At 45.1% G+C, this 11,204-nt stretch overlaps 1 protein-coding gene across 1 annotated transcript; it reads left to right on the top strand.

The window, feature by feature from the left end:
* The first annotated feature begins 32 nt into the window (after nt 1-32).
* EIF2B1 (eukaryotic translation initiation factor 2B subunit alpha) lies at nt 33-11,013 on the top strand. Its single transcript, XM_081252922.1, has 9 exons — nt 33-177; nt 1,049-1,150; nt 3,352-3,488; nt 3,599-3,715; nt 5,678-5,794; nt 6,346-6,410; nt 8,300-8,375; nt 9,889-10,014; nt 10,714-11,013. The coding sequence occupies exons 1-9, from the start codon at nt 165-167 to the stop codon at nt 10,876-10,878; spliced, it is 918 nt and encodes a 305-aa protein (XP_081109048.1). The 5' UTR covers nt 33-164; the 3' UTR covers nt 10,879-11,013.
* The last annotated feature ends 191 nt before the right edge of the window (nt 11,014-11,204 follow it).

Raw genomic sequence — 11,204 nt, forward strand, 5'->3', positions numbered from 1 at the left:
GAGAGGGCTGGGCCACAGCCCCGCCCCCAAGGCGCCGGAAGTGGAGTGCAGAGCTGTGCCGTACGCTGTTGGTCCCTGTGATTCGGAGCTCGCGCGGTCGCTGGACCCATCCAAGTGGCGCGAGCGGGTCTGGGCCCCTCGGGCTCCGCGGTCCAGAGGGCACCATGGACGACAAGGGTAAATCGGGACGCGACGTGCCTGCTGGGCCTAAAGCGGAGCCGCGCAGGGATCCCTCCACCTCGCACGCCCAGACTGGGCTCCGGGAGAGGTCACTTTGCAAGCTCAGGCTGTTTGGCTGGATGTGGTTCCTCTAGTCACAACTAAAACCACTGGCTGCTCCTGTATCCAGGGAATGGGTCCTGGGGGTATCCCCGGACACCCCCTCTCCCCACGCTTTCCAGTGCCGTCCAAAAAAGTGAGACTTCGGACGCATGTGCAGGTCTTCGCAGTCTTGATTTCCTCATATGTGAAGTATGAGTTAGACTCCCTGCCCTGTTGGATCTAGTACTAGAATTAAAAGAAAGGCGTATTTGATTTGCCCGTCTAGTGTGGTTATCAAGGTGTTTTATTAAGTGAAGAGCAAGGGCAAACTAATGCGTATACAGTACCTTTCATGTAAAAAACATAAGAGCAGGGTGGACCTCTGCATCACATGCATGTACATATGTATGTAGGTGAATACGCTTGACTTGGCATAGACTGGAGGGTGCAGGAGAAATCGGTAAGGAGGTTGGCTCTGGGATTCTTTCCGGACTTGGGGTCTAGGATAAGGGGGAGAATGACCTTTCACTACCTTTCGATGGGGCTTACATTTTATGCCATTGTACATGCCTAGCTTTTGCAAAATGAGAGAGAAAGAGTTTGCAAATAGTAAAGTGATGTCATCTCTATTCCCATCAACATTTATGGTGCCCCTGAAGCCAAACACCCTGCAAAGAAACTATCTTTTAAATTAGTTTGCTTTTTAAAGTCAACAGTCATTGATAAGCTCTCTGGTCCTCTGTCCTGCTAGATGAATTTGATGAATCACTTTTTTCTCCCTTCCCAGAGTTAATTGAATACTTTAAGTCTCAGATGAAAGAAGATCCTGACATGGCCTCAGCAGTAGCTGCCATCCGGACTTTGCTGGAGTACTTGAGGAGAGATAAAGGTAAAGGGGGTCATCCTCCATCACTCCAGGTGTTACAGCTCATAACTGTTAGAAGTGTAGAAGGTGAGAGACGGATGTGTGCCTACATGAGGTAATGCAGCCCCAAGCTCAGCTCCTCCCTCTTTTTCTGTCCTTTTAATGTGAAGAGAGCCCTCAAGTTATTGAATGGGTCTCCTTTCAATGAAATATACTTTGAATCAAGAACGACCATATTGGCCTTTCTCACCTTCTGAGATGCCCCACGCTCTGTCTGTGGAGTGTGTTTCTCTCTAAATAAATCCACTTCTTATCTATCACTTTGTCTCTCACTGAATTCTTCCTGTGATGAGACATCAAGAACCTGAACTTCGTTAAGTCCTGAAACCAGGTGTGTGATCTCAGTTGGAAGTCCGTGCGTTTTGGCCGGGTTCAAGTCCCAATCTGAGGTGCACCGTTTCACTTTGAGAGTAGCAGCTGAAATTGGGAGGATGCTGTGGTTCTGCTCACTACAATAGCAGGTGAGTGCAGGGAGGCAACCAGATGGACCGAAGGGGCTAGACCAGCATAGATCCTGCATTTTCTCAAAACTGACCTGCCGGGGCTTCTTCCTGCCAGGGTCCCCACTGAATAGTGGGGAGTGGAATCAAAACTGCAGAAGGTTGGGATAATGAAAAGAAAAGGAAAAGAAAGAAAGAGAAAGTCCAGAAAAGATTTGGGGAGGAGAACAGAACCAAGAAATCTCAGAAAGCAAGGTACTGTATTTTTTAACACTACATAAAACAATGGAAGAGGGAGCTCTGTGGGGTTAGAAAAGACAACTGAACAAAGTCTTTTTCTAAAAGTTCAGGAAACTCATTTCACTTAAAAATGAAATGATTGTGTCCAAACCCCATAAAAGTTACTGTAAGGAAGACAGAATGAGAATAACATCCCTGCAGACAATGAAATCACACCAAAACGTAAAGAAAGGAATAAATAAAACCCCCAAAAAAGAACGACAACCAGAAAAAAAAAAACTGTAACACGCTATTTCACAATGAGCTAAAATTTTTTAAAATGGTACAAGACATGAGACATAATATAAATCAGATTTAGAAAAACAGAAATGTAGTGATAGAATTCAAGAAAGAATTAGAAATAAAAGAAAAAAAAACATTAAAAAAAAAAGAATGACCATATTATACCAGGTTAACTTTGAAGCTTAAATTATAGCAACAGTTGAGCTTTACAAGGATTTATTGAGCTTCTGTCTTGTGACAGTTTCTTTGCAGTTGCTGTAGAGAATGTTCCAGTATAAGTTCTGGTTTTAATGTCATCATTGTGATTACTACTAATTCAGACATCCTAAATGTAAGCATCTGGGTATAAACAAAATAATAATAATAACAATAAAAATAATAAAGGATTCTTTAATCTAAAGAGCTGGCCTAGAGGTGCATGTCTCTAAGACAACCTCCAGCATCTTCCCATTGCACTTACAATAGCATCCAAACACCTGGGACTCCCCTGGTGGTCCAGTGGCTAAGACTCTGCACTCCCAATGCAAGGAGCACGGGTTGGATCCCTGGTCAGGGAACTAGATCCCACAAGCTGCAACTAAGAGTTCATATGCCACAACTAAAGACCTGGGGCAGCCAAATAAATAAGTATTAAAAAATAAATAAATCCAAACACCTAAGCCTTACCTAGCCCACCCCGCAGACCCCTTCTGTCACTGCTACTTAATTTCCTTCTGTGCTGTCCCTCACTGAACTGTGCTTCACTCTGGCCTCCCTTGGTTTCTCATACCAAGTTTATTCCCTTCTTGGGACCTTTGCATTTATAGTCTGCATCTGAGACTTTTCCCACTGGATCTTTACTCGCCTGGGTCCTTTCTTACTCAGGTGTCTGCTTAGGCCTGCACTCCAAGAGACCACCCCTGTTAACTCTGTCTAAAGGAGCTCCACCTTTCTCATCATTCTGCTTTTTTCTGTCCTCATGTCAATCTGTAATTAACTTGTTGATTTCTTTGTGTGCTTGTTTGCCATCTGCCTCTCCCACTAGAAAGGGAGCTCTGTCAGAGCTGGGACCCTGTCTGTCATGTTCACTGATGTATCTCTAGCATCTAGAATAGTGCCTGGCATACAGCCTGCACCCAGTAAACACTGGTTGAATGAGTGAGTGAATCACAGACCCATCAGGGGTCAAAAATGAACGTCACGTTCCTCATGTGTTCATTCCAGGGGAGACACTCCAGGGCCTGAGAGCGAATCTCACCAGTGCCATAGAAACCCTGTGCGGCGTGGACTCCTCAGTGGCTGTGTCCTCGGGCGGGGAGCTCTTCCTGCGCTTCATCAGCCTTACCTCCCTGGAATACTCTGTAAGCCCCTGCCCTCCCTTGGTTACCTCTGTGTTTCTCTGTTTGGCCACAGATATTCCTAGCTTTATCTAGATCCTCCCCTTCCCCTCAGTTTGCTCTGTTCTTCCTAGGATTACTCCAAATGTAAAAAGATCATGATCGAGCGGGGGGAGATTTTTCTCAGGAGAACATCACTGTCGAGAAATAAAATTGCAGATCTGTGCCATACTTTCATCAAAGATGGAGCGGTGAGTAGATCTGGATCCTGTGTGGTGACTGGGAGCAAGGACTTTGGAGTTAGACTCCCGGGGTAAAATCCTGCCCATGCCACTTACTTGCTGTGTAACCTTGGACAAGTTACTTAACCTCTCTGCGCTGCAGTTTTCTCATCTGTTAAGTAAGGGTAATAACAGCACCTACCTCATAGGGGTGTCGTGAGGATGAATGAGATGGTGTGTGTAAGGACTCTGCGCTACGCCCGGCACATCGTAAGCACTGTCTAAATGTAGACATTATTATCATAGGTGGTGGTCATTTTAAACAGGCAGAGAAAAACCCTCAGACAGCATGGACGATTCTTGATTTGATAAGGTGTCTTACTAAAAAAAGTATTTTTTACTACAGGATATGTACTAAATTAGTCTGAATTAAATTAACACGGCTCTTGTCACTGGGTCATACTGACTGTCTTCCTGCTGAATGTTAGCACTGGATTGAGGTTTTTCATCTTCATTCCAAACGCTGTTACAGAGATACCACCCAGTGTCGATAAGCTGAGTGAGGAAAGACAGGAGCTGCACATCAAGTCAGTCTCCCAGCAAAGGGGTCGTAAAACTTTTATGACGTCTCTCCCGGCGGCACGCCTTCTTTCTGCCATCTGAGCCTCCATCGACCATAAAAGTATTCACTTGCATCTGGACTCTTGTCCACTGTTTTATTACCCCTTTCCCAATTTTTTTTTTTTTTTTGGTGGTACGTGGGCCTCTCACTATTGTGGCCTCTCCCGTTGCGGAGCACAGGCTCCGGACGCGCAGGCTCAGCGGCCATGGCTCACGGGCCCAGCCGCTCCGCGGCATGTGGGATCTTCCCGGACGGGAGCACGAACCCGTGTCCCCTGCATCGGCAGGCGGACTCTCAACCACTGCGCCACCAGGGAAGCCCTCCCAATTTTTGAAGTCTTTTTTTTTTTTTGGAGTATGTTATTAAATAAATGACATAATAGTTGCGAGTGGAACTTGTACACAAGCCAGCTGCAAACAAAGCCATTTGGGGGCCAAGCGGAGGCAAGCCTGTGACTGCCTCTCGCCGAGGCCTTCTCCTTCTGCAGACTCCCTGCAGGATTCGTTTGCTCTAGTGAAGCTGAATGTGTAATAACCACCCGCATCAGTGCTATTTTGGCTAAATTTCCAGCAGAGCTGCTCAAATTTGAACATGCAGATGAACCACCTGGGGATCTTTTAAATGAAGCTTCTGATTCAGTCGGACAAGGGTGGGGCCTGAGAACCTGCATTTCTAACAAGCTCTTGGGCGAGGCCCAGAAAGGAGCTAGGGAGCTACGTCCCTCCACCTTGCTTACACTGTCCTCTGCACTCTGTTCCCCAGAGTAGAGATTACATCTAAGTATCTGCAAATTGTATCCAGTCCACAGATGGGTTGTGTTTACCCCAAACAGTGTTTATAAGTTTTTAAAAATTAGTTAGCCAACATTGAAATACTGGATTTTCAGCGCCTCTAGAAAAACCAGATGATCTGACCACAGTGGGCCCACGTGACAACAGCTGGAGCTCAGCCTTTCCACTCTGCTGCCGGCCCCAGCCGGCCCCCTGCATTTCTTTATGCTACCTGCCTGGTGCCTGTATGCCGAAGTGTGCAAACCATGTCTTAGAATTAGGGAAGCCAACCCAGAGGAACCTAACAGAGCCTTCAGATATAAAGGCCTTTGTATCTGAGTGACACCACATGGAGATGTCACTTCTGGGCTTGCTACGGGCAGAGGAGACCCATAATGTATTCCTCTGGCAGAAAACTTCTTCAGCTCGTATATGGGCTTAAACTCAGTGTACTGTCAAGGGCCTCCTTTCTGATTACAGCTGATTTGTGAGAAAGCATATGGAGAAGCTTTAGGGCACCAGGAACACGCATCAGAGGGTCACAGAGTACGGGTGATCGCCAGAAGCTTGCCCTTTTGACAGAGCTTTCTGTGCCCACAGAGAATATTAACTCACGCCTACTCCAGGGTGGTCCTGAGAGTCTTGGAAGCAGCCGTGGCAGCCAAGAAGCGTTTCAGTGTGTACATTACAGAGTCACAGCCTGACTTATCAGGGCAAGTATCTTTCCATTTGGTTATGAGCCCAGCAGTCCTTTTAAAGAGCAAACTGAGGATTAGAATCCATTGTAAGAGGACCCAGAATAGGCCCCTGGTTTGCCAGTCAGTCAGCATTGCCTTTGACAGTGCCCATTCCTGCCCCTGGAAGAAAAATCGCCGTGAATTTGAAGTAGGTCACAGTGCAGGATCTAGGGGTTTTATTTAGTACTTAAGTCAGAGGAACAGCAATTGAAAGATTTTTATCAAGGAATAGATAATTCACCTCATATCTAGCCAGAACATAATAAAAGAAAAACCCTTTTTTTCTGAATTTACATATCTTTTTGTATCCCCAAGAGCGTAGTTCTCCTAAAACACATACTTCCTTCTAAAGGACCCAAATTCTTGTTTCCTTAGTCAAGAGTCTCAGGATCTGCCCCTTAATCCATTAATATTAACTGAGTTTCCAGCTAAAGTGATTTATCATTGTCCAAATTAAGTGACTCACCATACACCACTATGGGACTTCCCTGGACTTTTTTCTAATGTTCTCAAACTGTCACTTTCAGTAAGAAAATGGCCAAAGCCCTCTGCCACCTCAGTGTCCCCGTCACTGTCGTACTGGATGCTGCTGTTGGGTAAGTGCCTGGCTTCCCCCGCCACAATTACTTTTCCTCACCCACTCCCAGGGGTGGCTTGGAGCAGCGCTTCCAGATGGAAGGTTTGAGTCTCATTCATAAAATTGGACTGGGCAGCGTCCCGCCTCTTAACTGACAGCTGGGCTAAACCAGCAAGCTCATTGTAAGGTCTTGATAGTGTACAGACAGGGCTATAGGATGTCAGGGAGAGTGGGAGTCATTTACGTGGTGGTATCATAGTGCATTTTAAGAGCAAGGTGCAGAGGTCAGGTCAGCACATGTGATCAGTGCTCCCTCTTCATCTGAAGACACGGGCTGCCCTCGGTGGCACTCTGGGATTCTTCATCTCACCTGTGCAACTTCACTCCTAAAGCCGAGGTGACATGCTCCATGGATTGGCAGCGTGCCTCCCAAGAGAAAACAGGAGTAATAATCCCTTGGACAGGAGTAATAATCCCTTGGAAAGAAAACACATAAGGAGATGATTAAGGAAATTAGGCATGTGTTTAAGAGTAAACATTTTAAAGAATTCTACTAATTGCTCATTTTATTTTAAGATCGATTTATTATTTATTTATTTTTGGCTGCGTCGGGTCTCAGTTGCAGCACGTGGGATCTTTTGTTGCAGCACGCGGGCTTCTCTCTAGTTGAGGCGCACGAGCTCAGTAGTTGTGGTGTGCGGGCTTAGTTGCCCCAAGACGTGTGGGATCCTAGTTCCCCGACCAGGGATCGAACCCACATCCCCCACTTTGTAAGGTGGATTCTTTACCACTGGACCACCAGGGAAGTCCCTAATTGCTCATTTCAAAAGGTAGATTGGCCCTCACCCTACCTGCAAGATTCTTGCATTACATAACATTTTTCTCCAACTTCAGATCACATCAGGTCTTTAAATTTTGTTTGTATTAATGTAGAAAGGAAAATAGAATGTGCCACATGTAGTAAGGATAAATGCCGGGTCATGAAATCCTTGCTTCAGCTACACATGTATGCATGTACATTACTGGGTGGCAGGGTGAGTTACACGTCTCATTGTGGTGTCGTGACCAAAACAGGTCTTGGTGCCCCTGTAGCAGAACCGGTAACAGTGCCAGGGGTTGTCTCATGAGTTCAGAACTTACCTTGGTGAAAATGGAGTATTATTAATCTTTGCAGGCGATGATGCTACTAAGAAGAGCAAAGAAAAGGGAGCATTAAAAAATTGTTTTTAACTACAAATAGAACTACCATATGACCCAGCAATCCCACTACTGGGCATATACCCTGAGAAAACCCTAATTCAAAAAGAGTCATGTACCAAAATGTTCATAGCAGCCCTATTTACAATAGCCCAGAGATGGAAACAACCTAAGTGTCCATCATCGGATGAATGGATAAAGAAGATGTGGCACATATATACAATGGAATATTACTCAGCCATAAAAAGAAACGAAATTGAGCTGTTTGTAATGAGGTGGATGGACCTAGAGTCTGTCATACAGAGTGAAGTAAGTCAGAAAGAGAAAGACAAATACTGTATGCTGACACATATATATGGAATTTAAGAAAAAAAATGTCATTGAAGAACCTAGGGGTAAGACAGGAATAAAGACACAGACCTACTAGAGAATGGACTTGAGGATATGGGGAGGGGGAAGGGTAAGCTGTGACAAAGCGAAAGAGAGGCATGGACATATATACACTACCAAACGTAAGGTAGCTAGCTAGTGGGAAGCAGCCGCACAGCACAGGGAGATCAGCTCGGTGCTTTGTGACCGCCTGGAGGGGTGGGATAGGGAGGGTGGGAGGGAGACGCAAGAGGGAGGGGATATGGGAACATATGTGTAACTGACTAAATTTGTTATAAAGCAAAAACTAAAAAAAAAAAAAATTGTTTTTAATTTCCTCAGCTACATCATGGAGAAAGTGGATCTTGTCATTGTTGGTGCTGAAGGAGTTGTTGAAAACGGAGGAATCATTAACAAGGTAGGAGCATCAGTTCTCCACAGGCCCTTGCTCAGGGCGCGGAGCTACATCACTGACCTCAGACATCCAGCTAGCACTGTATTATTAACGATTCGTTCCTCTAACCCTGCTTAGCTTCAAGACTCCACCACTGCAGCCAATGGCGTCCCAGTTCCCATGAGCCATTGCAGCGGTCAAATTTTGTTCAGATTTCTTCCTGCTTTAGAGATTGATTTGTGTAAATTAAGAGAATGTATATTTTTTCATAACATGCTTTAACTGGAATTGAGTTTTTGGTTGGTTTTTCTTTTTAATGGAGCATATTTGACATCAGTATAATGTTTAAAATTTATCTGTTGCTTAACATGGAAAGATTTCATGATAGTTTGTTGTATGTGGTAATATATAACATAAAAATTTGCCATTTTAATCATTTTTAAGTGTACAATTCAGTGGGATTAATTACACTCACATTGTTGTGCAACCATCACCATTGTCTGTCTTCAAAACTTTTCCGTCACCCCAAACTGTCACCATTAAGCAAAACTCCCCATTTTTTTCTCCCCATCCCCTCATCTTTCTCCCTCCATGATTTTTGCCTATTCTAAGTACCTTATATAAGTGGAATCATACAATATCTGTCCTTTTGAGTTTGGTTTATTTCACTTAGCATGATGTTTTCAAAGCTCATCTATATTGTAGCCTGTGGTCAGGGCTTCATTCCTCCTTATGGCTGCGTAATGTACTGCATCGCATTTGTTTATCCATTCATCTGTTGATGGATACTTGAGTTGTTTCTATCCTTTGACTATTGTAACTAATGCTGCTCTGAACACGGGTGTACAATTACCTATTTGAGTTCCTATTTTCAATTCTTTGAGGTATATACCTAAGAGTGGAATTGCTGGGTCATATGGTATTTCTGTGTTTAGCTTTTTGAGGAACTGCCTGTTTCCCACAGTAGCTACACCATTTTACGTTCCTACCAGCAACGTACAAGGATTCCACATTTCTCTACATCCTTGCCAACACTTGTTTTTTTAACTATAGCCATCCTAGTAGATGTGAAGCAGTATCCCATTGTGGTTTGTTTTTTGTTTTTTGTTTTTTTGCTGTACGTGGGCCTCTCACTGCTGTGGCCTCTCCCGTTGCGGAGGACAGGCTCCAGATGCGCAGGCTCAGTGGCCATGGCTCACGGGCCCAGCCGCTCTGCAGCACGTGGGATCTTCCCAGACCGGGGCACGAACCCATGTCCCCTGCATCGGCAGGCAGACTCCCAACCACTGCGCCACCAGGGAAGCCCCCCATTGTGGTTTTGACTTGTGTTTCTCTAATGACTAAGAATCTTGAGTATCTTTTCATGTGTCTGACCATTTGTGTATCTTGGGAGAAACGTCTGTTTTCTTTTTTAAAGGTCTTCTTTAATTCCAAGGCCAGAAGTACATATATTACGTTCACTCATATACTTTCTGTTGCTTCCACTTCAGATATGCTATAAGATCTCACCCTTCTCCACTTTTCTCTGACTTCCCAGATTGGAACCAACCAGATGGCTGTGTGTGCCAAAGCACAGAACAAGCCTTTTTATGTTGTTGCAGAAAGTTTCAAGTTTGTACGGCTCTTCCCACTAAACCAGCAAGATGTCCCAGATAAGTTTAAGGCAAGAGTTTTACATATTTGAAGGGGTATTTGAGTCTAAACTGAAACCTTTGGGAAAAAACACAGTGCTAAGCATGTTCCATTAAGTTTTTCACTTCCCACTGCTATTTTTTCCAATACTCAGGATACAAAGATAAGTTGGTGGCTGTTGAACAGCCTAATTTGTCCCCAGAATTTAAGTCTTTGTCTCTCATTCAATTAAGCGCTAGATGCAGGCCAAGGAGGCAGGGGAAACTGGTAATAGTCGAAGTTTTGGTTCAGCTGTCTGGGCTCACTTGCCATGCCATCTCCACCACTTACTAACCATGTGACCTTGGGCAAGTCCTTTCATTGTAAGCTCTGTGAACTTCAGTTACCTGTACAAGGGTTATGACAATTCTGAGATAATCCATGGGAAAAACTTAGCACAGTGCCTGGCACTTAGTAAGCACTCTATAAATGCTCTAAATGGTTGTCTTGAGAGGTCTGCAGGAGTTAATCCAGCACACCAGTGAGGGGACACGTGGCTTAAGTTTTTCTTTAATGATCTGCTCACCCAAGCCACACTCGTCCCCCTCGCCAGTGTGCTGCACAGCTGGCTTCCCCCCGTTTCCAGAGAGCACTGTGAGGCAGGAGCACACTAACTGCTCAGGCCAAGGCCTCTCCAGTTCAGAGCCCTGAACACGTGGAGCAGACTAACGTATGCTTCCTGTCTCCTCAGTACAAGGCGGATACTCTGAAGTCCACGCAGACTGGACAGGATCTCAAAGAGGAGCACCCGTGGGTCGACTACACCTCCCCTTCCTTAATCACACTGCTGTTTACAGACCTGGGGGTGCTGACGCCCTCAGCAGTCAGCGACGAACTCATCAAGCTCTATCTGTAACCGCCGGGCCCTTTCCTGCCAGCGAACAGCTGATGCTGGGAGCAGCCTCTTGGCCCCTCATGAGCCAGGCCAAAACTGAATTTCTTTTTATGAAATTTTATCGACTAAGGACTTAAAATCATACGTCTTGGAGAATTTTTTATTCATTTCAGTCCCATCTAAAATACGTTCATGGTTCCCCTAAAACCCAACCTAAATTGTGCTTATGGTTTCCAGACACTTTCATTCATTTCCAGTTTCCAGAAATACAAGTTAGATTACTGGCTACTTGACTGGTGAAAGATGTGCCCCGTCCCCCTCCCTTCATCTTCCCCACACTCCAGACT

The sequence above is a fragment of the Mesoplodon bidens genome, assembly GCF_964165515.1.
Source record: "Mesoplodon bidens genome assembly, chromosome: 13".
Lineage (NCBI taxonomy): Eukaryota > Metazoa > Chordata > Mammalia > Artiodactyla > Ziphiidae > Mesoplodon > Mesoplodon bidens.